We start from the raw sequence: 26938 nt of genomic DNA on the forward strand, positions 1-26938 counted from the left end.
ATGATGAGCCCATGGATTGTGGAGATTAAACCACTCTCCACTGTAGTCCACAGGAAGGCTTGATGTTACTATAGAAATCTGGTCCTTTTTCACTCTTAAGCACAACAGCTTCTTTTTCTGAAAACAGCAACTTTCAGAAATAACTATGCCACTGTTGGCCTATTGTCCGCATGATCCCTTGTCAAGCACAGCACAGTCAGTCTTATTTTCTGAACGTGAGCTTGATTTTGGAGCCAAACAAATGGTGGTGTTGCCCCGACTCTCCAAAGGCTCTCAGAATTGCCAACTGCTACCTCTTGCCCTGATACAATGCAGGGGTGCCCTGTCCTGGGGCAGGAAATAGGGGGAGACAACAGCTGACACCTGGAACAAATGCCTGTCCCTGGGCAGTAAGAATGCCCTCCAGCTCTGGCATCCTTGCTGAGACGACCGTGACCTGGCAAAAGATACCCAAATGTCTCAGGGATGGACAGCCTTATGGCATTCCCGAGCGACACCGAATTTCAACTAGAAATTCTCTGGAGCTGACAGAGAAGGGTGAGGGAATTAGAGCACGGAGAAAAGGAGGGAAACACATATTACTGGGGGGTGAGGCAGGAGAAGGGTTCCAGCCAGACAGGTGACCTCTCCCCTCCTTCCTTCTCAGGAAGGCATTCGAGGTCAGCTCCCCTGCCATCCACGGCAGCAGAGCTGCTTAGAACGCAGAGCAGAAGTGGGCTGTGAGCCCCAAATCCCTGGGCTGCACCTCAGAGAGGAAGGAGCCCAGCCACATGGGACTTCCTCTGACTGGTGTCACTTCTCTTTAACAGAAACATGCTCCGAGCCAGATGCCGTCTGCCTAAGAATCACCCTGCACCCAAGGATCCTGGGACCAAGACTTCCAAAGAATGCTCTGCCTGTGCCATGGCTACCATATTTGTGTATCTGCCCAGGGCCTCCTCTTTAATTGACTTTAGTGGTCCGATGACACCAGCAAATCCCAGAAATATAATTACACGAACTATTACCGTTAATGTGTGCCTTCTCCCTAATGCTATATGCTAACACTTTGATTAAGCGTAATGACGGTGTACAATTATATGATAATGTAGGGCTCCCTATTTTGCCACTTACTTCACAGAATGGTGAAGTATGGGTTATCTGGAGGCATTGATAAGAGACTCTTATTAGAATTAAGGGCTGGGGCTGAAGCAGTGAGATCAAGAGGCCATTTGTTAAATAAAGAACCTTCTTCAGAAACGATCAATTCACACTCCCTGTTCCTGCTGAAGCTCTTCTGGCCTGGCTGGTGTTCACCTTCTGGTGGCGATAGGCTAATTTCAGCTACAGGAGATTAGGGATAAAAGCAAAATAAAGGAGAAAAAAGTATAACTCAGAGATACTGCACTCTGCGTGCTTAATTTGCAGGGCTTTGTGACTGAGAAAAATAGATGCCACGATCTGCCTTTGTTGAAAAGGTGACATCTGGGTTCATTAAAGGTGTACAATAGATTTTGATACAGGCTATTTTTCTAAGTCATTAAATTGGTTTTGAGGAACTTTACATGCTCCTTCATTTGAACAATTATTAAACTATAAAATAGAATTGCACGATTGCTAGAACCGTAATCTGAAATTTTATAGCCAGCTATAAAATGCTATATTATTAAACTATACTGAAGATGCTCAAGCCCATTACAACTTTTTAAATGAATTATAAAAACCCTTTACTGCTGATAAAATAATCTTAAATTACAGTATTGTGCCTTCTAACAATACGTGGAACCAAAGCTTACCACAATGCAAACACACCAATCGCCAAGAAATCGTTACTTGAATTAAGTCTGCTGAAGCCTGAAATCTGATAGCATCTGATTCGGCAAGGCAGACCACACCTGCTGTTTGCAGGCTGGTGGGACAGCTCGTCCCCTGGGGGAGGTGCCCTTTCCCACTTTCCTTGGAGCACAGAGCCAGCCACCAGTCAGAGCCTCTCATGTTCAAAGGCTGTACCAGTGACACTCAGCAAGCCCCCGAAGACTGAGGAAACGCTTATGGCAAGAGCAATCTTTTCCCTTTAAAGTCCCCCAATAGATGAGATTTTTAAAATATCAAATGTTCAGTTGCTGAGTACCTGCCACTTCCGTGTATGTTATGGGTTGACCTGGGTCCCTTGGAAATTCCTAGGCTGAAGTCCTAATCTCTGGTCCCTCAGGGGTGGGGGTGACTATAGCTCACATATGGTGACAGGCTCTTTAAAGAGGTGACTGAGTTAAAATGAGGTCACTAGGGCGGACCGTCATCCAACCTGACCGGAGTCCTTATACGAAGAGGAAATTTGGACAGAGAGAGAGAGATGACCATGAGAGGACCCAGCGAGAAGGCAGCCACCTGCAAGCCAAGGAGAGAGGCTTCGGGGGAAACCATACCTGTTGACACCTTGACCTTGGACCTCCAGCCTTCAGAACTGTGCAAACTACACTTTTGTTGTTTAAGCCATTCAGCCTATGGTACCTTACTACGGCCTCTCTAGCAAACAAATACAATGTATGACGCTTCACTCTGTGATATAGGGTGATAGGCTTGGGAACCTACTAGGAAGCCAGGGCCCCAAGATAAAAGTCCTATTTTTTGGCACCCATTACACCCTATAAGCTTCCATTTCCAGGAGGGTTTGAACACGCTGTTGAAAAATGCATTCTTGCCTGCTGGATTGTACTACGATAGCCTTCACTGAGTAATACCCAATTTTGAGCTCTGAATTCAAGCACTGTCCTGGATGAAGGGCTTTGAAAACGCTCTCTAAGCAGTTATATCAAAAAGTGTTTTTACAACAGCCTATTTCCTCTCAGGGCTAACGTGGGTGGATTCTGGGACGCAGCTCGGCTCTGAGCTCATCTGCTGGCACCGAAAGCCAGGAAGATGAAGTCCCAGGAGGCCACTGGCAGCCTCTCCATGCTGTGGGTAGCTGGGCCCACCACCCAGAGCTCCAGGGCCACTTGGCAGTCTGGTCCAGGCTCTGTCACAAGGCTGCCAGAGAGCCCAGGAGCAGCCTGGGTGGGGGGCCCTGCAGCTTTGCCCTTCTGCTAAGGGAAGACACCCCCACAGCTCATTTCTTCCAGGACATAAACTCCCTCTAAGCAGGACAGCATTATGTGAAGGAAACGCTAGGTGTAGCCAAGATTTGGAATTTTTTTAAATGAGATTAAAAACAACAGTGGGTGCTTAGAAAACACTGTGTATGACACAGAAATGATGGAAACCTCACAAGAACCGTAAACCAAGTATCACCAAAAAACATGCTTCACCAAAACCGTTGTCTTCACCAAAAAGGCCAAGAAACAGCATCCAGAAGCCACACTCGTTTAGTTTTGGTGCATGGGCAGAGGGCTCAGTGCGACCTGTCTGGCACTGGCTTTACAATTCCAGTCAATCCCAGCCCCTTCTAAAACTCCCCCATCCTCAAAGTCCATGCATGAGAAACCCTACTCTGGTTTGGTATAGACACGTCCATCTCCTCTGGTCCTCTAGCAGAAGTCTCTTGACATGTCACCCATAGGTCACTCATCGGGGTGCCGGGTGGTGAGAACACCACAGAAAGGGTGAGGGTATGAGGCTACAAAAGCCGCAGACCCCTGCAGGTCCCCGGATGGTGAGAACCAGGTCAAGAGCCTTGGTTAACACCACTTATGATTCTATGCGCCAGTCTCACTCTGGGAGAAGTGACGCCATGGGGAAATCAACTTAAATGTCCCAAAGTGGGCAGGTGGTGGTCACCAGAGCTCCTTTTCATCGTTCTTGTTGACATGACACGACCTAGGAAAGGTCTGGTCTGATGCACCTGTTTCTTGCATCTCCGGCTATTCCTTACCCCACAAGGAGAAGCAAGCCTGAAAAGACTCTCGCATGCCTCGTCTCCCACATTAGTAGAAAGGAAAGGGGGCCTTTGAGGAACCCCCCTCTCCTGGGCAGTGGTCCTCAACCAGGAGCGATTTTGTCCAGCAGGGAACATCTGGCTATGTGTGGGGACCTTTGGTTGTCACAACTGGGGAAAAGAGTCACTGGCATTGAAACGGGAGAGGCTGGGGTGCTGCTCAACAGCCTACCAGGTACAGGACAGCCCCGACAACAACAGAATTACCAGGCCAAAAGGACAACACGACAGAGACTGAGTAAGCTTGACCTGGGGAAACGTTCCATCCATAGCCAAGAAGTCACTAAACAAAACCCTTATTGACGTTCCCACAATTGGTAGTGAGGTGTGCAGCTCGTCTTCAGCCAAGAATGCTGGGAAAGCAAACAACTTCCCCAGCAGAGGCATCTGACATGACACTATATTTCAAACCATCCCTCTGACAAGCCTCACCTCTTCTTATTTACTCTGCAGGTGCAAAGCACCACGGGCCACTAAGACGATTAAAGTTATTGGAAAGCAGGACCCGCACAGCAATGTGCAGCTCATCCTGGGCCCTTGGAACACTTCTGATACTAAAGGTAACAGGTGCAGAAATCCAGGTGCTGAAAGTCTCTTGAAGCTTACAGCTGATAGAAACTTCCCTAGCACCATCTCTGAGCTGGACACTGCCCTGAGAATGCATAACGGGGGTCACTTTTTTTTTAAGGGCCACACCCGTGGCATATGGAAGTTCCCAGGCTAGGGGTTGAATCAGAGTTAAAGCTGTCAGTCTATACCACAGCCACAGCAATGCAGGATCTGAGCCGTGTCTGCAACCTACACCACAGCTCAAGGCAACGCCGGATCCTCAACCCACCGGGCAAAGCGAGGGATTGAACCTGCGAACTCATGGTTACTAGTTGAGTTCCTTACCACTGAGCCATGATGGAAACACCAACAGGGGTCACATTTAGTCCTCCTAACACTCGAGGAGGCTCTACTACTGTCACGCTCATTTCACAAGTGAGAAAAAGGAGGCAGAGAGGAAAAATAACGTGCCCAAGGTTTCACGGCTGGTTAAGGGCGAAGTGAGTCCATGCTCAAAATTTCAACTCCAGCTTCCTTATGAGACGTTGCACAGTGTGTCCTTAGAATGAAAATTAAAATCTCCCAAGTTTCTGGTTCTTGGGAGATAAATTTTAAACCCTCAGAAGTTCATAAATGATCGCAGTATCTTGGTTGTGATTATGGTTATGGTTATGGCTAAACCCATCATGGGTCAGAAGGTTGGGGCTTTGAGTTGCTTGAGGTCAGCCTCACCTCCTGACGTCCAGGGAGCCGAGGGAATGGAAAATTGCATTCAGTCACACACGTAATGGCTCCGTCAACCATGCCTATGGAACAAAACCCCAGTAAAAACGCTGGTCCCTGAGGTTTGGGGGAGCTTCCTGGTTGATGAACATACTGATGTGCTGGGAGGGAGGCGTGCTTGGATTCCTTAGGAATTCCACAGGGACAGGGCATGGAAGCGCTCCATCAGAGACCCTCCCCGACTTCAGCCTAAGTGTCTCTTCATGTGGCTCATGCCGATTGATCCCCTTTCAAATAAAGCTGTACTTGTAAGTACAGCGCCTTCTGAGTCCTGCGTCATCCAGTGAACTGCACCTGAGGCGGTCATCGGAAGACCTGCGTGTGCAGCCAGTTGGTCAGAAGAGCCGGTGACCTTGGGACTCCTAACGTATGGCCGGCATCCAAAGAGAGGCGGTCTTGCTGGGGACGGGGCCCTTAACCTGCGGGGACTGTGTGAACTTGGCGGGGCTGGCGTCGGAATTGAGCTGTACTACGGGACACCGGTTGGTGTCAGAATAGGCATCATTACCTTTCTTTATGCTAGTTTATGAACCGGTCTGGCACCTGGATCTGCCAGATGTTCAATAAGAATTTAGGGACTGATTTAATCTCTATTGAATGAATAATGCTAGCCAGAAACAGAAAGATAAAATATGCTCTGATGTAGGTATTATCGTGTAGCCAGTTAAAAATGCATGGGAGAGAAACTTGCTGTGGCTCTATTTCTCCTCTGAAAAGTGGAAATAATAATAATAATAATAGTGTTGGCCTTATGAAATTACTGTCAGAATTAAATTAATTTTTATACATACTTACATAACGAGCACGCACGGACACACACTGCGCCTAGGATGGGCCTTAGCCCATGGGAAGTTCTATATGCATATTTGTTTTTATTAATGCCAAACCATAAAAAGCAGAAGTGATGCCATGTACCAAAGACAATAGTTCCGGGATCTTTCATATGATTAGATTGTTTGTAATCTTTCCCAAAGTGGGGTTTGGGAACCAATGGGGTATAGGATGTGATGGAGACGGCATAAAAACATTTTTAGTCCTTCAACTTTAATATTTACATAATGATTTTAATAGAGAGAGCACTACTTCATCCATTCACATTTCGCAAATGTTATTAACGGTATATCTAGATCTTGAGTTCAAAGGTAAATATTAAGCTAGTAATAGCCCTGGTGGAATGCAGGCATGGGAAAGACTGCAAACTCCTGGGCTTTGAGGCTAAGAGGCAGCGCTGGCTCTCAATCACTGTCTTTTCTGCAAATAAAAGTTACTAGGAGTTCCCACCGTGGCTCAGCGGAAAGGAATCTATTATCTATGAGGATGCGGGTGCGATCCCTGGCCGCGCTCAGTGGGTTAAGGATCCAGCATTGCTGTGAGCTGTGGTGTAGGTCACAGATGTGGCTCAGATCCCGCATTGCTGTGGCTGTGGCTGTGGCGCAGGCCGGCAGCTGTAGCTCTGATACGATCCCTAGCCTGGGAACTTCCATATGTCTTGGGTGTGGCCCTAAAAAGAAAAAAAAAAAGTGTTTCCTGTTTACAACTGTGTCACCTCTACCCAATGTCAGCCCCAGTTAAAGAAATGTGGCAATGACCTCTGGCAGATCATTCTACTCTGACCCCAAGGTTGGACCAACATCTGACGACTCTCACAGCTCCAAGTTCATAGCACCAAGAATCTGACTGAGGCTCCTGGGCATGGAGAGATGAAGTTAGAAACAACCCTAACCCCTCAAGACCTGACCCTTTCTTTATGGCCTTTTGGTTTCCCTTCCTTCTTGGCCTGGTGTCCATAGAATATTCCACCCCTTCCCTTCCTTCCTTGGGACTTTCTCAATGACCACATCTTAGAACCAGCAGGACATCACTCATTTCAAACCCTTCTTATGAATTAAGGAAGCGAAACCTAAAGAGAACCCTTTTATTCCCGCCATGCCCCCGTAATTCCTGGGAATAACCTTCCTGCCTGGCCCCAGGGTCCAGCATCAAAGCTGTAACATGTGTCATCAATCACGACAGCAATGGCAGCCACTTCCAAGTGCAGAGGGTTGGCCAGTCATGCCTGGCCCGCTACAAACAGGCACTAGTTCTTTAATCTTCACAACCCATTCCAGAAGCGGGTGACAGTTTATGGGAGACATTCAGAGATGGTAAGAAACACGACCCCGGCTCACAAAGCAATAGGAAGTGAGCTAGGATTCTTACTCAAGTCCAACTCCAAAGCTCATGCTCTTCCCAGCCAAGCAATTCCTAGGTTGTCAAGCACAGGTTGAAAAAGAGATACCGGCAGAGTGGCTCCACTTGCTGGCAGGGGTGGCATGAGTACCAGGCACGAGTATCCCTGGGACAGGGGCCTGGTGTAAAAAAATAAGGGCCTCTCCCCCTTCCAGCTTCCTGCCCTCCCACCAGTCAGCCTGTGCAAAATCCCACCACCCTGGCCTTGCTCTCAAGAGCCTCTTCTCCAGTGGAAGATTAACGGGACGCCAAAGCACCCCATTGCTCTGCTAGCATAAATTGTAAGAAAAACATTTAGAATATTGATTAAGTGCTTCATGCTAGAAGATTTAAATTTACCTCCTGTATTTCCAGGATTAGCTGACATAATGGGGTCAGTCTGCTGGCACAAATGATTTACAGAACACCCATTGGCAGCTTTCCTTTTAAAACTCAACCCTTAAAATTTTCACTTGGTCACAGCCCGTGGAGTCCTGGGTATGTAGCAGGTTTGGATAACGGCCTTCCTGCCACATTGAGACTTTGGGGGTTTGGCTCTGGGAAGCGCTTCCAGATCATTTCCAGTCTGGTCTGGCCCTACCCAGTCCAGGTGGCCTTGGTTTAGCTCTGATGAGGCATGGGGCAGGGGAGGGATAGGGCGCACTGTTTTTCTGGGATGGAAGGTCTTGTTTCGGATGGAGATTTCTGCAATGTTCTAATTTCTAATACTCAATGTTTCTCATTCAATATTCAAATACTCTTAATACGCAGGCGTTGAATGGGTACAAGCAGGTATTAACGACAGCCAAAGCACAGCGCCTTCCTCCCCACCTATCAAGCTGTAAACGTTGTGTTACAACACACAAGTGCCCCAGGCCATTTCTATAAGCTTCAAACTGGACTCAGCCAAGGGACGGGACTGCATTGAGGCCAGAGAGGTAAGACCTAGACTGAAATCCAGGGAATCCAGGGTCTCTGCTCCAGGAAAGAGGCCCACCTCAAGGCCCTTACTCCCACGGCCCACAGAGGGCCAGCACTGTCCCAGCCATGGGACCTTCAGGGCTAGCATGGCCTGACTGCCAAAGCAGACGCCACAATTTTTGAGCGGGGTGGAGGCGGGGGGGGTGGGTGGAGGAGGATCAGTTAACCTTTGCATCGTTGACTTCAGCAGTAAGTATTCTTGCAAAGGCTATTCACCTGGACCTTGGCTCGCATCTCTTTTATGACCACGAAAGCTGTTTGGCTCATCCCTGTCCAGTCCCATGAGGACGAGGGGAGGAGCTTTAAACGTGGGCTCTGCAATCGCTGTACTTCCACGTCTCCCTTGTAAATAGGCTGTATTTGGTTCACACAAAAACCCCAACTTTGGAGGCAGCTCGCCCTGATCTCTCGAGCCCCTGTCAACCATCCTGCCAGCGCTGGATCTGCGTGTGGGCTCCCATTCATCAGACCTTCTCCTCTCAATCACACGTCCCTTCTCTTTGATCTCTTTCCGAAGAAAGAGGCAAAGGCAGTGAAACTGTCTCAAGGATCCTCAGCCCAACTCCCAAGGCTGTATTCCCCAGTTTCTACAACCCTATCTGACCATGGAAATCAAGAGCCTATAAGGGCCACCTTAAGAGGTCTTCACTTGAAGCCACCAGAGTTAGGTGATGTATAATAACACAAAATAGGGATTTTTTTTCCAACAGCTACATATCCCAAAGATATTTACTTTAAAATAAGTGACAAGTACAGTCTATTTGGCTTAAATATCCTAAGCTTTTTCCAGCTACCAGATCACTCAAGTGCACAGAAGATGAAATAATTGGTAGGCTTTTGAATGTTTCTTTGTGTTTCATGTGACCACTCTGTACAAGTCAGAAAGATATGCCAACAATAGCACAGCCTGTGTCACGCTTGTTACTAATATGCCTGCCAATTAATCCTGATATGGGAGCTTGGCTGGTTACCCAAAACCTGGTATTTTATCACCTCAGGGGGGTAGCTCTTGGATGTTTCTATGACATTTTATACTAATCCATCAACGTCCCTTTTTTCAAAGCTGAGCCCTTCGTAGGAACGGCAGATGAGACCTGTGTACACCACACCCAAGGCCACCCATTTCCCCAAACAGACTCGTGTTTGGTTTGTTGATAATTACACTTTGAAGCCGACGTTTGAAAATGTTTATCTTTATTTCTTCCCTTCCAAGGGGGAAATCTATCTCAAATGTTAAGACAGAAACCCAAGTCCCCGAGAGTTTTCTCATATTATTGTATATTTAAAAATATTACAAGAGGGTGCTTCTCGAGGGAAGTGAACTTTAGAGCTGCCAAAGATAGTTGACTTTCTCCAAATCTGTTACCAATGCATCCCAAGCTGGTTGAAGTCAGTTCTATTCTGAGTAGTGACACATGCGGTTGGGACAAACGCCATTCTAAGATATTTCTAGGACCCCCCCTGGCAAATGGTAATTTATTTGAAGACAGCCAGGCAGGCAAAGGAAGGACAGATGGGAAGAACGAGCCTCCCGGGAGCCCTACGCCGAAGCAAGAGTCCTAAATCAACGCCAGGGACCAGCGTTCTCGGGAGCTAAGGCCCATCTCTCATCACTCTCTCATCCCCCCAGTCCTGTGGCTCCCAATGATTCTTTCGCCATTTTTAATATAGATCATTCTAGAGAGATCATCACACTGCAAGAAGTTTTACTGGCAAACTTTCAGTCGTGCCCTTATACCCCGTCTCCTGGGATTCCTGCACGCAGCACCCCAGCCTAAAGGGTGAGCTATTTTTCCCATCACTGGAATCACTGTCTTCGGGAAGCACTGGGACACTGGGGTCTCTCAAATCTAGCTTCTCCCTTTCTCTTTTTCTATTCTTCCCCCCTCACCAGCTTTATCGAGGTGGAACTGACAAACACAAATTGTATTTATTTAAGGCATGTGATGCATGCCTATGTTGTGACGTATGCATATGTTGCCAGAAGTTTACCTGCTATCAAGCTCATCAACATACTCATCACTTCACAGAGTTACCTTTTCCAGGGGGTGGGGGTGGTAACACAACCAAGACGTACTCTCTTAGCAGATTTCCAGCATCCACACAGGACTGCTAAGTTCAGGCACCGTGCTATGCATTAGAGCTCCGAGGTCTTGTGCATCCTGCGTAACTGAAACCTGATACCCTTAGACCACCCTCTCCCCATCCCCCCACCTCCCAGCCCCTGGGAACCTCCATTCTAGTCTCTGCTTTAAAGACGTCAACTTTTTTAGATTCCACATATGAATGAGATCACGAACCTGGAGAACATTCTGCTAAGTGAAATAAGCCAGACACAGAAGTCAAACACTGCATGACCTCCTTTTCCATTTTTTTTTTTTTTCCACTTCTTCCTCGGTCCATTCCTAATTCAAAGGAAGAGCCCAGGCTGCCCAAGGTCATGCAACAAGGCAAAAGTCCGCTGGCCTCTTGAGTCAGAAATCGTAGCCCCACTGGAGAATTACTATGTGATCTCGGTTAAGTCACTGGCCTGTCCCTGCCTCTGTGGCCTCATTTGTAAAAGAGAAGGAATATTGACCCCCACCTGACTCACCGGCTGCTGTGAGGACAAAAGAGCACAATGCATGAGAAATGTTTTGTAAAATAAAATACCATGCACCTGTTTGTGCTAACTCACACCCACATCTCCCAGGGTGACACCTCACTCCAGGCAGGGCACAACGCCACCATCCATCTTTTGTAAAGGTACCAAGTGGCCAGCAGATTTGGGATTAGGCATCGTGACATTCTGGAACATTCACTCTGCCCCAAGCACTGAAGCGAACTCCATGTAATCCTCTCACCTAGAAGCTTGGCAGTCCCAGCGTTGTGTAGATGAGGAAGTGGAGGCTTGGCGAGGCCGTGATGTGGGCGAGGACAAACTGGGTCTGCACACGGGCCTGGCTGCAAAACCCACGCCGTCACCCCTGCCTCACGTGTGCAAAAATGGGCTCCAACAGGTAGCTGTCTTAGGGGGTAAGGTAAGGCTTCATGGAACCCTTAGGGCTCCCTGGAAATAAAATATGGTTTAGCTCCAAGATATGTGGATTGTGTGTGTGTGTTAGGGAAGAGAGATGTGGCGGCCCCTTCTTCCTTAGTATTCCCACACCTCCATTGGCCCCTCTGCTGAGAAGTTAAATGGCAGCCCCGAGAGAACCATTGTACTTTAATTTTCCTTTGCACCTGTTTTTGAGGCGGAGTTCCCATCAATAACTCAGGAGAAGGAAAGGCTGTTTCTTGGGAATAGAGCTCATGTGTCCCCTGACGTTGCCAGGGCAACCCTGAAGTGGTACAAGGTCCCCCTTACCTTGTAATGGGTGGCCAGCAGATCTTGTTGGAGGCAAGCACTGCACCCTGGGAAGCAAAGCCTCAGTGATCTGGTGAGGCCAGGAGATGGGGAAACACCTCCTCTTGGCTGACTGTCCCCTCTCTCACGGGGGAACTAATTTCATGGAGTTTCCAGTGATGACTGTTCTTCTGAGAGACAACCCGTTAACTTAGTCTGACCTTCCAAAAATGTTGATCAGTTGCATCTTGCCCACTAATGGTAAGTTCACTGAGGACAGAATTGTTTTTGGAATGCCCATTTCCATGAAGTTTCCAGAACACAGAAGCAGCTTAGTAACCAGGCTGAACGCTGACTCTACCTTCATACTTTGTGTACTTAGACACGTGCCAAAGAGAACGTGGCTTTCTGCAGCCAGAGCTCGCTTCTTCTCGTGGTCAGAAACCCCCTCTGGCCCACTGCCATCACCTCATCAGAACAGGGTCCTAGCCTCACCTGGCCACCTGCCTTTACTGACGCTGGAATCTGAGCAGACCCAACTCTGAACAGAAGGCTGATCTAGGAGGAAGCAGAACACCACACCAAGGCCCAGCCAGAGATGAGAAGAGCCTGTGCTCTGTGATGCTCTGCCTGCCTTGAGCCCCCCTCTAAGCAGCTGAGGGATTCTGCAAGTCGCTTCCCCTCCCCCATCCTCAGGGCTCTGCCGCAGGATGGAGCAGATAGACGCCAAGTCTCCCCCAAGCCTCCTCCCAGTTCTGGTATTTTCTGCACAGTGCTTCAGAGATAGAAGGGCTCAGGAAATGCTTTAGCAGCACGCAGAGCATCTGGTTGACCTTAGGCTATGGCTACCCTTCTCCTGAGTGTTGTGTGTGCGTGAGTGTGTCTGAGGCTGTGTGTTGATGGGGACCCCGGAAGACCAGGGCAGAGTGCAAAGCTTGGCTGAATGGCAGGCGGGATGTCCAATAAGAAGAGGTGACTATGGGGGGTGGGTGAGAAGACAGCAATAAATCAGAAGGAGAAAGCCTGCCCCAATATTTTCTAGGAAACAGACTGGGTTGGGAGTCAAGAAGATGTCTGGCAAAGAAGGTTTCTGGTGAGGCTGGTCCTTGGCAGTGGTGGGGAGAAGGCAGGATGTATCCCAGTGACAAGGGGGAAGTGACAGCACTTGCCCCCTTCCCTAGAATGGCAGGGGGCAGCAGTCACCATGTGGCCACCACTGCCCCCCAAATCCAGGAAGAATAATGGAACAGGAGACTTTAGGTTCCCAGGGATGGTTCTATGACTCATCAGGTCTGCAGAGGCTCCAGCCCAAGTGTCACCAGGCTAAGGCCCAAGTGTCTGATGAAAGAACAAGGCTGACAACACCAAAGTAACACCACAATAACAGCATCTCCCCTGCAGCCATCAGGAGGGCAACACTCGAAGACGTAAAGTGGGTGAAAACACCTGATGAGCATGTGAGTATGTTCCCAAGTGGCAGAATACTCATTACGATGAGGGAAAAAAAAAAAAAAAAAAAACCTGGACAGCTGCATGCAAAGCAATGAAACTAGAACACACCCTCACATCATGCACAAAAATAAACTCCAAATGGCTGAAAGACTTAAATATACGACAGGACACCATCAAACTCCTAGAAGAAAACATAGGCAAAACACTCTCTGACATCAACATCATGAATAGTTTCTCAGGTCAGTCTCCCAAAGCAATAGAAATTAGAGCAAAAATAAACCCATGGGACCTCATCAAACTGAAAAGCTTTTGCACAGCAAAGGAAACCAAAAAGAAAACAAAAAGACAACTTACAGAATGGGAGAAAATCGTTTCAAATGATGCAACTGACAAGGGCTTAATCTCTAGAATATATAAACAACTTATACAACCCAACAGCAAAAAAACCAATCAATCAATGGAAAAATGGGCAAAAGACCTGAATAGACTGTTCTCCAAAGAAGATATACAGATGGCCAACAAACACATGAAAAAATGCTCAATATCGCTGATTATAAGAGAAATGCAAATCAAAACTACCATGAGATACCACCTCACACCAGTCAGAATGGCCATCATTAATAAATCCACAAATAACAAGTGCTGGAGGGGCTGTGGAGAAAAGGGAACCCTCCTGCACTGTTGGTGGGAATGTAAACTGGTACATTTTACCAGGATGGGGAACAGTTTGGAGATATCTGAGAAATCTATACATAGAACTACCATATGACCCCGCAATCCCACTCTTGGGCATCTATCCAGACAAAACTCTACTTAAAAGAGACACATGCACCCGCATGTTCATTGCAGCACTATTCACATTAGCCAAGACATGGAAACAACCCAAATGTCCATCGACAGATGATTGGATTCGGAAGAGGTGGTATATATACACAATGGAATACTACTCAGCCATAAAAAAGAATGACATAATGCCATCTGCAGCAACATGGATGGAACTAGAGAATCTCATACTGAGTGAAATGAGTCAGAAAGACAAAGACAAATACCATATGATATCACTTATAACTGGAATCTAATATCCAGCACAAATGAACATCTCCTCAGAAAAGAAAATCATGGACTTGGAGAAAAGACTTGTGGCTGCCTGATGGGAGGGGGAGGGAGTGGGAGGGATCGGGAGCTTGGGCTTATCAGACACAACTTAGAATAGATTTACAAGGAGATCCTGCTGAATAGCATTGAGAACTATGTCTAGATACTCATGTTGCAACAGAAGAAAGGGTGGGGGAAAAATATAATTGTAATGTATACATGTAAGGATAACCTGGCCCCCTTGCTGTACAGTGAGAAAATGAAACAAAACAAAACAAAACAAAACAAAACAAAAAAACCAAAACCAAAACCAAAACCAAAAAATAGAATAGGAAGTCCCATTGTGGCGCAGCAGAAACGAATCCGACTAGGAACCATGAGGTTGCTGGTTCGGTTCCTGGCCTTGCTCAGCGGGTTAAGGACCCGGTGTTGCTGTGAGCTGTGGTGTAGGTTGCAGACACGGCTCGGATCCCACGTGACTGTGGCTCTGACGTAGGCCAGCGGCTACAGCTCTGATCGGACCCCTAACCTGGGAACCTCCATATGCTGTGGGTGCGGCCCTAGAAAAAGGCAAAAAGACAAAAGCAAAGAAACAAACAAACAAACAAAAAAGAATAAACACTCTACTTTGACAAAAGTCAGGAAATGACCATTTGCATATCTTTGCAAGTCTGCCCTTGGAGAGCTGGATTAATCCCAAAGAAGCCTGTGGACCATTCTCATTGGATGCTTTTCATAGGAGAGGTTTTCAGCTCCTGCCCTCTGACGAGCAGTTCCTTCTGCTTCCTGAAGAATGGACCCACAGAGCGCTCTCTATTTGCCTTAACGCTTGCTTCGCGAGCAACACTGTCTCTGGATTATCTTTAGATCTTATCTTTTGTTCAATGCCCCACATTGGGTCAAAATGGCAGTGATGGTGACCAAGCCAAGGGCACCTTCCTTTTCTACATGCTGCAGTTTTGGAGAAAACACCAAGCAAGCAGAATAAATCAGCAAACAGCGAGCTCACCTCTACCGCTTCACAAGCACAAAACTCAGGAAAGCCCTCATTTGATAGGGGGAGACACCAAGGCCAATACAAGTGCCTTGACCAAGCCCAACCCTTCATAGATGGCAGGGTTGGTTCCAGAGCCCGTCTTTCTCTCCACTCTGCAGCACATCACACTGCCCATCTCTGGTGGTTAAAACGCACTTTGGAGATTCAAACCTGAGCAGCGTTCTATCATTTTCCACGCATCTCTAAATGCATTTCAGAACATGAGTCTGCACCCCCCAGAGGTGAGCGCCAACAGGGCGTTCGGCCCCTACTCTTACCTGTAAATTTGCACAAGGTGGTAAAACATGAGTGGGGATTTCATTCTCAGAGCCCGCTGGCCCCAGGGACTTGTTCTTGACCCGGAAGGCTGTGGTGGTGGTGGCAGTGGTGGTCTGAACTGGGAGGGCTGGCTGCCACACGGTCACATCTGAGCCATTGCCAAAGGCTTGAATTGCATTTTCTGCAGTAAAACAGGGGAAAATCCAATTTCAAAGTCAAGCAGCAAATGGAACAGCAGGATACATGAAGCCAGAGAGGCACACGAGAAATTCTGCCCAGAGCCCTGGACCTCTCTGAACAAAGCCCATCCATCCACCCTACATGTGCTGAGTGCCAGCCATGGGTCAGGTGCTCAAAAATCAATTCATTCATTAACCACTGAGCTGGACACTTAGCTACGCTCTTAGTGCAACAAATGTTTATTGTGTCCCTATTCACGGAACAGGTGCTGCGCAAGATCCTTGCCCTGAGACACTCATCACTCAAGCCATTGGAAACCCAGCCTCAGACCTGTTATTTGGGGTCACAATCACTGTTCCATCTTCCAAGAAAACGCTCATGCTCTGTCAAAATTGTATACTAAAAGCAAACTAATTAGTGTTCTTTTAAAGTACCGTATCTCTATTTATGAGACTGAGTTGACTCAGTGGCATTCATGTGAATTTGGCAGGCAGTAAAATCAAACAGAAAAAAAAAAGTGGTTCACTGCCACGGAGCACCCACTATGAGGCTGGCATTGCTCAAAGTACCAATGCAACGGGTTTCTTTAAAAGAAAAATCTATCCCAATCCCTCAATGATAGGTGGTGAAAATTTAAGTAAGATTATTTTTTCCCTTTCCGCTTCCAGTCTTCCAAACAAAATCTGCATAATTAGGAAGGAGCAGCCCTGCTTAAATGAAAAGTTTAAAATGTAAAACTTTAAAAGCTTATTACAATTTCATGGGATTAGATTGTTTTTACGGCAAGAGTAAATTGGTTGTGTGTTGTTCCCCTCCCCCAAATGAATAAAAAACAGTTTTTAATCAGGTCCTCGGGGATTTGGCGTGGATTTAGGAATTTTTTTAATTTCATATTCATTGTATAAGAAATCAAACTCCTCCATTTGGGACCTGAATGTGCAAGTTGTTAATATATGACTCTTAGCTGGCATTTTTCAGTATACGAGACAGAATAATTTAAGCCTAATCTTCATCTTAGAAGTGACATTTTGTTTTAAAATTGTTATCCTCTAGGTTCTGCAAATTGGAAGCTTGTTTTCCAAACCTTTTCATTTTTGAGGCTGTACGAAACAGATTCAAATTAATATCAGTACTTCTTATGCTCCTGGCCACGTGATATGGCTTCCACAAGTGAGTGGAAGGTAAAGAAAGACCAGTTTCCTTGCATGACCCAAGATGACAACAAAATCTTCCTTTTTCTTGCTGAGACACACAGATGCAGGAGACGCATGTCATCTGTGGAAAGCCTCTGTGATTTCCAGCGTGGCTGCCTTGCCACTTGAGATGACGGTTTGTGCACCTGCTCAATCATTCACGCGTCAGTGGAACATCTACTGAGGGCCAGGCACTGCTCTGTGCGGGGGACGACAATGGTGGCAACAAGAGACAGACGTCCCTGTCCTCATGGAGGTCACATTCTGGTATATCATACATTAGGTGGTGAGAAAAGCTCCGAGGGAACGAAGCAGAGGTGGGGTTCAGGGAGCGGTGGAGTGAGAATGGAGAACTGGAGTTTAGATGAAGTGGTCCCGGGAGGCGAAAGTGGCATCCGAAGAAAGCACTGGAGGGAGTAACTGGTATCTCATCTCCACCTCCAGGTCATTCTGCTCTTTTTCCGTCTCCTCTGCCAGGCACTCTGGCGTAAAAATAACTGTTCCCTTCCCAGTTACCAGAAGGAAACAATAGGTCGGAGTTGTCTGTGCATGTGACAGGGGGATTGGAGAGGTTTGATTAATTTGAAGGGAGCACAACTGGGTTATTGCATTTGGGTTGGAATCTACAAATTCCTATTCCTCCTACTCTGGGGCCTGTTGCAAGAGACCGAATTTGCAGCCCTGTGTCTTTGGTAGGCTGTGCTCCTTCTATCAAAGTATAAATGGGCTGCCTTTGGTCCCTGCTGAAGGCCAAATGCATTTATTTTTATTGAAAAGTCTTTAAAAGCAATAAGATACCATTCTTCCCTTCACCAAAATATTATTAATCAGGGACGACTTTAATTTCTCTACGAGGTAGTGGTTTTCCAGCCCATGTGAGTATAATCTTTTCTCACACTGACTGCTATTGTCATTGCTTTGTCTTCATTAAAACATGGATTCTGCCAGAAGAGTGTGCAAGATGTGAAAAAGAGGACATATATATTACAAACATATATCTATATTTTTAGAATATATAGGAAATATATATACTATACATAGGATATATATATAATACAGGATATATATATATATACACACACACATAATATAGGAGATACATATAACATAGAGAGGATACACACACACACACACACACACACACACACACACACAGTGTGTGTGTATCAGTCAAGACTGAACAAGAGGCTAAAGGTATACTTCCATGTGTGCCCACTCTTGGCAAATGTCTCCATACTTTAAGTTTTACAGGTTTATATTTCACTTAAATGTCCGAAAGTTCATTTTAGTTTTCAGATGATCAAAGAATTTGGTTGCGACCACACTAACTCAGGCACCTATTGAGTGAATCACTTAGATCCATCTTTTCAACGAAAGAAACAATTGAGGAGGTTTTAGAAGTAACCATAAAAGGCCTTTTCAGGAGTTCCCGTCGTGGCGCAGTGGTTAACGAATCCGACTAGGAACCATGAGGTTGCGGGTTTGATCCCTGGCCTTGCTCAGCGGGTTATGGATCCGGCGTGGCCGTGAGCTGTGTGTGGTGTAGGTCGCAGACATGGCTCGGATCCCGTGTTGCTGTGGCTCTGGCGTAGGCAGGCGGCTACAGCTCCGATTGGACCCCTAGCCTGGGAACCTCCACATGCTGCGAGAGCAGCCTGAGAAACGGCAAAAAAAAAAGACCAGAAAAAAGCCTTTTCATGTGTACATGGCACATGGTTGGTGAACTCTTCAGGAGTCAGGGTACCAGGGAGCAATTGTCACCTGATGGCACAGCACTCAGAGGGGGAGCTGAAACAGTCCATACTTCCCATTAGAAGCCACAACTGCTCCCCATGTTCAGGCATGTGTTCTTATCCAACAGGCCCTGTGACAACAGGTGACACAACGGCCCTCAGGGCACAGGGGGCTACAGAAGAAGGAACTCGGGCTTTGGACCCGTCTTTGGCATGGATGATCTATATGAATACTGGCCATTTATTCAACTGTAAAGAGAAGATGATAGCACTCGCGTCTCCCAGGACCCTCGTGCCGGTTTCATCAGTGACCGTACATACTCGTCACAGTGTGAGTTTACACCCCCGCAGAGTGTGCACAAAAAGAAGACACCTGATAGGTTAATGGCAGCTGCCACGAAATGTGAGTGAGGTTCGCAAGCATGTCAGCGGGCCTGGCACCTGCACATCTCAGTGGGTAGAAGGGAGACCTGGCACGGTGCTTTCAGAGTGCATGATGAAGCCATTGTTCTCACCCCTACATCTCTGTCTCCCTCTCCCTTTGGAAAACACAGCTCCAAATGGCCTAAAGGAACCTGAACTAATAAGCGATACTGTTTCCAAGCAGAGCCTCCCTCCCCAGCCCCGTGCTCATCTCCTCTGGGAGATAACTGACATCCTGAAGCCCCTGCTGCATGGCCAGCGACCCCGCTCAAGAACGCCTGCTTCTCCTCTGGGCCAACCCTGAACATCCAGGGGGCTACGGATGCTACCATGCTAATTTTTCTCAGAAAGCCCTCCTCGGAGGCCTATCTCCATGAAATTTATCTGAGCTTTTCATATTGTATGTTCTGCCCAGGTTTTAAGAACCTCTGGAACTGACTTGCCAAGATCAAATTCTCATCTGTGGGTAGACGTGTTCTCTCCCACATCATGTCCCCTGGGTCATCTGAATTACTCGCTCTCATTCTCAGGCCTCTGGATTCGCTGTCTTGGCAGCACCCAGCTCATCGCTTGCTCTGTTCCCGCAGCATCAAGCAATGTGGCCAAAAGGAACCGGATCCACCATCAGCAATCAGGAAAAAAAGGGACAGAGAGAGAGGAGAGAGAGAGAGAAAGGGAGAGGAGGCAGACACAAGAACCCTGAAGGTATAGCCTGAACTCAGAGGGGAGTTCAAGTTCATGTGTGTGTGTGTGTTGCCTATTGTTCCCACTCACTGAGACATGTGTTGTCCTTGAAGAAATTCAGAAATTTCAAGCACTCCTCCAGGTCGTTTCCACTGTTGCTGCAGTCGCACCAGGGGGCCACGCTGAGGCTACTAGAGTCTATGTAGTTGGGGGTCATGACTGTCCCTGAAAGAGTAAAAACAAGGTGTTTTAGTCTCGTGTGGTGACACAAACTTTGCCGTAGCCTACAAAGAAACAAATGTTCCTCTGACGGCGGAGGCACCGTGGATAATTACAAAACATTGTGTTTGCTGAGTGGGAAATTATGTTAAGCAGTGCGTTTTCTTGGCAATTTATCTTAAGCACATAAAATAATTTACACATTTACTTAGGAAAAAAATCTAACAGAACTCCTTGAGCTGCACTTTGGGTATTTTTCTCTGCACACACGGTATGGATGCCATGGAGTAGGAGAGAATTAACTTAGAATGCATGAGATGCCAAATCCCTTGCATTTTCCTGAAAATGTCATTAATCTTCATAAATAGACAGAGCTGGTTTTTACATATGTTAAAAATCCTTTTAGGACTTCGCATCCACTTCCCTCGGAAGCAAATGGCTCCTTCAGACGGCCACTGGGAAGCTGAGGAGCTATCCTTACATCCTGAAGGTATGTCAGGGGGCCTCGGCTCACCAGACTCTCAACTGGTTTAAATAAAGTCTTCTAAGTTGTGACAGAACTGGAAATAAACAGTGGAAGTTCTCTAAGCCGATGGCTCCTAGAGTATTGTCTCAACAGTCCTCAAAAGTCCCCAAAGCAACGCTGGGTGGTCTCTCTTGCCCTCATCTTCCCAGATTCACTGTTTTTCTGATGAGCTCTCTACTGACACAAACAAACAATGCATTTATACTTAACACGACCCAAATGTCTTCTCCTGGGTGGCTCACATCAGGCAATGCCTACTCATGCCAAGGAGCCTTCTGTTTTTATATACTTTGTGGAAGTAAGAAGTCATAGGCAGTCCTGTGAGCCACAGGATATATTTGATTCAGAAATAGAAAAAAAAAATTCTTCCCAAGCTCTATTGGGTCAAGGGCATATCTTCTTTGCCCTACATTCCTTGCTGACTTGAACTAAATAGTGTCCCATTATACCTTGGGATAAACGCTTCAACCCACGGCAGAGAGCAGCTACTAACTTGGGGTGAGAAAGGCACGGCCACCCCCAAACACTGAGTGAAGAGGTTAGAGTATGTCTATGAAGTGCCCACTGTATGCTTGACACCATAATGGATCCTGGACCTTCAGAAGAAGTAGAAACAAGCTTTATCCTGAAAGAAGTTAGAACCCAGTGACCCGTGTGGAGGGAAAGATCTGGACCCAAGAGAGAAATAAACTTGGGTCCACACAATGCATTGTCTGGACCAGCGATTCCCTTGAATAATGAGGGTTTCATCATCTCAGCAGGTACCAGTTTGCCAAACTAGAAACACCTGGCAGCCCTGCACCTTGGCCCCTCATGGGGGAGCTTAATGACCGTGTGAGCCCAGAGGGTCCGGACTAAGGTGTTAAGAGCGATTCCATTGGGAGTGGGACTCTAGATTCTTATTACCGTCTCCTTTGGGTTTGTTTCTCCGTATTTTTAAAAACTCTTTGCAATGGGCACACCTTAATTGCTTCTGTTATTTCTTAAACCTCTAATTCCATAGTTGATAAGCAATCCTTACTCAGGACCGCTTTATGTACGAAAAGAGGGTGAGTGCAAATTTGGAGTACTGATGGAAGGAAAGCTCATGGGACATATTGTGAGAATGGCAAATAACTGGTGAGATCCCACGAAATGTCAGGACAAGTGAGCAGGCACCTGCTATCTCCCTGCGTTAAGTATAGTCAGTGATTTTCCCCAATGGTTCTTGCTGAAGACACTCTGGTGACAAAGCCTGTGGCCTGTGCTGTCAGTCTTGGTGGGATGGCCTTCCTGCCTGGTGACATGCCTGGTGCTGGCAGGTGCTCACACCCTGGCTGAGCATCCGGCTTCTGACAACCGTGGTTTTCCCCAGCCTTCCCCATGTGTTCCTTCTCACATGGCACCTGGGCATCTCCCTTCCTCCCGCTGCCCTGTTTACCCCTGGGTACAGATTCCTCTCACTTCTGTCCCACTCCCAGCTCACTGGTGCCTTATCTCATCACACTGCTCTCCTGAATGCCAAGAACCTGGTTCTTCTAAGGCCTCCAGTCTTCAAAGACAGAAAAGATGGTTCTGCTATGTCTGTTCTTCAGGGAAAAAATTAGGCGAAATCCCCCTTACTCACCAGAAGCTGCATTTTGACCCAGACTGTTCACGGTGAACCGAATGCCTAGATTCAGGGATTTTCTTTCCAAAGGGCCATTTCTGGGAAACAGCCTTTCTGATTTCCCCAGACTGAATGACTTCCAAGTTCCCTAATTCAATTCACTGGGTTTGACTTGCTCTCTTCTTCCACAACCATGCCCCCCCCCACCCCTTTTTGTTCTTTGTGGCCAGTTCTTCGAGATGCTTCCCAGTTCTTCACACTTGCTGCCTTCCAGCTCTTTAATAATCCCTGCTTCCTGCCTTTGCGCTTGCATTATCCTCTTTCCTCTAGTCCCCCTTTTAAGCTGCGAGAAAGGGCCCAACATGGCAAGGCAGGCACAGGGGGATACTAGGAGGTTTTTACATCCAGCGTTAGTGGCAGCCACCCTGGGGTCTGAGTATTTGTGAGCCAGACTTTCCTCCCATCCCACTTCTCCCCAGTCTTACCAATAAGCCCAGAGTAGGCGAGGAGGCAGTCGGCGTAGTTTTCCTTTAGACAGCTGCTGACAGACCTTGACTCCGGCTGGCAGTTGGTAAAAAAATCCGCCAGGCGAGATCTGTAAGAAAGTGGGGAGTGGGGGTGGGGAATGTGCTTGAAAATATCCACAGCTTCTGGACGGACACAATTTTTCTGTATTTCTCTCTTGAGAGGCCTTTCCCACCGCACCCCCCCAAACACAGAAAATGCGAACTCTTAAAATATTAGCATCCTCTGTTATACAACCCCCAGCCATCCCCTCGCCCACCTGGGTCTGCTTCTTTGCAGAGAAGTCTTCAGGGCCTATAACTGGAGAAATCTAGAGGCTTTGAAGTTTCCATTCAATATTTATTTCTGACCAGACTTATTTGCATCTTTAGGAAATACGCCTCTCTGCACACTCACCGGAGGTCCACACTGGGAAAATATTTACTTTATACAGAAACATGTTCCTGGCATCAAAATAGGATCCTACAGCCCATCTGCTCCCGTAATTTCTAGTGGCTTAAAAAATACACGTATCTGTCTCCTAAGTCATCTGTCACCTGCCACCCCCCAGGTGGAGGGGGGAGGGTGATTCACTCCATGCAAGTGACGCCGAGAGGGGGCTGGCCTTTCCAAAACTGAAGGGAAAGCCCAAAGGGACAGGGTGACGCTGGCTCTGGGTGCGATCTCCCTGTCTGTTGGGGTGTAGGAAGTCCACCGGTCTAAGGTCAGCCTCTGTCTGCAGTTTGGGAAGCCTCCAGGGGCCAGCACATTCCACCCAGGGCTTCTGATGGTGGTGACACTGCAGCAGTCGAGAGGAGACACAGACAGCACGGGCTCGGGGGTGGGGTGGGGCAAGGGCTCTTTGTGGCCGACTGGCTGTTTTTCAATCTGAAGAGGATATTGTTGGAGAAATCCTGAATGAGAGCTGGGCCACCTCTGAGGTCATCTGAGCAGACAACAGCCCTGTTTCTCTGTGAAGAACACAATGGACTTCGAGAGAATTTAAATTATCTGGCAATTACGGGAGACAATAGATGGCTGTCTTAGCTTTCTTCCCTTTAGTTCACTCGAGTCGGCAGCCGGCACACTCAGGGCTGTTTTTACTTCTTTTCCCCCAAGAAACGGTAATTACTTAGCACACTTAATGATATAAACAAGTCTGCATGGATGGGGCCAGCCAAGCGAGGCAGGATGGGTGGAGACAGCAGAGGTTTGTAGAAGGCCTGCAGGAAGCGCATTCTCTCTTTCCTATAACTTTACCTGGAAGGGGATTAAAAGGCCTGCTGACATCATCTGAGCTCGCAGCACACGGCAAAGTCTGCATAGTGTGTGTGTGGGCTTGGTCTCTCCTTGAACCCTTGTCAATAACGCATGTCTGAGCCTCCCTATCCGTGCCCATCTGTACGATCTGTACACTCCTCCGTATGTCCGGTGCCAGGTTCCATCGCTATGAATCCCCGGGGCAGGTGCTGGAGCTCCGCTTTATTTTCTTTGCACAGCACCTGATGCTCCTCAGACAGGCCCTTTAGCACGCTTCCCAAGCCGGGCGATGTGCTTCAGCTAAGTGGCTTGGCAAAGTCCTTCCAACCAGGCTCGTGCTCGCGCCTGTGCGTGTGTGCCTGGATCGCTTCCACGGTCTGAGCCTAGCTGGGGTTTGCTGACTCTAGCTGAACACAATGAAGGGCATAAAACCTGGTCATTTTCAGTGGCCTGGTTAAAGGATTTATTTTTCGGAGGAAATCCCTAAAGGTGACTCAGGCTTACGCGACTGGCACCAAAGGCATCCAGCTTGGATGGAGTGTTAATTTCAGAAGAATTTTCCTGGTCGTGAAAGTTAATGATCTCATGGCACTGGGCATCTAACTTTGCAGAGGCCAACTGTGGTTCAGGCAGCTGGGGCTGCAGCTCCGCACACACCCCGATCGGCTTGGCTCTCTGACCTGGCAGCTCCTGTGCTCCCAGACGTCCCCCCCCACCCCGACCCTTCGAGATAGACGAAAGGTCACACTGTCTCTGAGTCTCCTGTTTCCGTGTAGCCTCTCGAGCTGACGATGGAGTGAACGGCACCGAGATGCGGATTACTATCCTCCAGCGCGAGGCTAATGCCACCAGACTCATTTTGCTTAACAACCTCAGAATTGACTCACAATTGGACTCTGGAATGAAAGGCTAATTGAGTCAGTCTGCTGCAGAGAACATAACCCTGATTGGGAGGATAAAACCAGCTATACTGCTCTGAGCATCACCCCAGACAGGCTGGTTTTTGAGAGAAGATTGTCAGCCCACATTCCAGTCCTAAGACAAGACCAGCCCGGGGAACGGAAAGAGGTTCAAAATAACTGTGAGCACCTGCAGTGTGGTTCAAACACCCACGTGCTCCTGGTTCCTTCACCTCCGACCCGCCTCCCTCTGCCATTTATATCTGGAGACAGGATGGCCACTTTATGAGATTCACATATTAAAGAAAAACTGAAGTCAGAAAGAGGTTTATATGGTGGTATGCCAGGGCCAGCTCATTACTGGGCAGACTGGTATATTTTCATGAACTTTGCAAGTTAGTTACCATCACAGTGGCAGCTTGAACGTGGCCTTGGTGGGAGTAGTTACATGCGTTTATTTAGACACGATGTAGCCAGTCACACGGAGGTGTGGGGTCTCAGGAGTCGAGCCCCAGCACTTCCAGGATAGGCCTCCTCTCCCATCTCAACAATCTTTGCATCAAATGAAATGGGAAATGGTGTCATAAATGGACCTGCCATCTCCAGTATCCACCAAGGAAAGAAAACAGTCCTCCCCAAAGGTCTTCCCATCCCAACGCAGTCCTCTGCAATCTCTTAAAGCAATGTGTGCAACGAGCAGGTGTACTGACAAAGCAGCTGACTTCTTGTCCATTCCATTCACTGAAGGACGGGTCAAGTGCTTGTGAGATAACATCGAATAAGCTCCCTATCCCCAAACTCAAATAACCTGCCATCAAGAAGCCAAGAAAAACAAGTAAAAAGCTTATACTACTACAGTGGCTAGTCCTTCACGACAGGTAAGAAAAGCTGCTAATAAAAATGACACGACACGAATGAAGTCTTTGTATATATATACCTTTTCCTGACCCCCCTGATAAGGTGGGAGCTGTTACTTTATTATCCTAATTTATCAGAGGAGGAAACCACACCTTAGCCAGTTAGACTAGCGTCAAACAGTGAGTAGCAGAACCAGGATTGAAAACCACACATTCTGTTCCTACAACTTAAGCTTTTAACCCAACAGAAGCTGGTTTCAGAGAGGGTGTAATGGTGAGGCTGAGGCTGGAGGGACAGGTGGGATTGTTCAGGTCCAGGTGGAAGAAGGTAGTCTGGGCAGAAGGAAACAGCACACACATGATAAAGTAACCAATCACATTCATAACAATCCTCCGGTGACAAGCGTGGGGTGTTGGTCCCTGCCAGGCACTGACTCCGTGTTTGACAGGTAGTCACCTATTTCATTTTCTTTCATCACCATCTTAGTAGATGATACTAAGCCCCATGTAACAGATGAAGACGCTGAGGCAAAGTAACTCCTCCCAGGTTGCAGGGTTACACGGTGGAGCAAGTTCACAGGGACTCCAGAGCCGGAGAGCATCTTCAACCACCACACCTAACACAGGCGTCATCCAGAACGTGTCAGCTGTTCACGTGGGATGGCCAGGTCACAGAAGGCATACGGTGGGTGACAGAAGAAGGTGCCGGCAAGATCATGAAGGGCCTTGGATGACCTCAGAGTTTGTATCTTATCCTAAAAGTAGTGGGAGTGGGAGCCACTGAAGGGGTATTGCTAGAATGGGAGTCAAGACTGCAAACAGGAAGGGGCAGAATCAGGGCGGGAACAGCTCAGGAGACAGTGGTGCCAGAGAGTGTGGAGGGGGACACGGGAGAGGACAGTCTGCAAGGAAGATGGTGACGTGGGGTGTGGTGGTGTCAAGTTCACGGCGCCAATGGGAGCAAAGCATCCAGCAGACGGTTGGAGCCCCAGAGCCTGGGCACCTGCTATCCCTCCAGCCCCAGCATCCCCGGCTACCCCCTTGCACAGGCCCTCCGGCCCACCCCGGGTTCCGGATCACACTGTCACCCTTCTCAATGGCTTCCCCTGCCTGGGCTGTGTGACCCGAACAAGGAGCTTACATGTCCAGGGTGGGATTAACAAAGAAATTCCACAATTGCATTTCTTCTGGAGACATGAAATCTCCATGACGACAGCAGAGAAACCTGATTGTTTTTCTCTGAGAAAATGAAAA

General features: G+C 47.7%; 1 protein-coding gene across 8 annotated transcripts in view; it reads right to left on the reverse strand.

The window, feature by feature from the left end:
- GFRA1 (GDNF family receptor alpha 1) overlaps positions 1 to 26938 on the reverse strand; it is a 223276-nt gene that overhangs the window by 15869 nt on the left and 180469 nt on the right. For all 8 annotated transcript variants that reach the window (XM_084994468.1, XM_013983783.3, XM_084994467.1 and 5 more), the window contains 3 exons: positions 22650 to 22759; positions 19922 to 20056; positions 15618 to 15799 (listed from right to left, as the gene is read on the reverse strand). In XM_084994468.1, the coding sequence (XP_084850594.1) occupies positions 15618 to 15799; positions 19922 to 20056; positions 22650 to 22759 (427 nt within the window). The remainder of the gene's footprint in view (positions 1 to 15617; positions 15800 to 19921; positions 20057 to 22649; positions 22760 to 26938) is intronic.

The sequence above is a fragment of the Sus scrofa genome, chromosome 14 (assembly GCF_054392235.1).
Source record: "Sus scrofa isolate SSC_HxYL_T2T_F1_AM1 chromosome 14, Sscrofa_HxYL_maternal_Yorkshire_Landrace_v2.0, whole genome shotgun sequence".
In the NCBI taxonomy this organism is placed as follows: Eukaryota; Metazoa; Chordata; class Mammalia; order Artiodactyla; family Suidae; genus Sus; species Sus scrofa.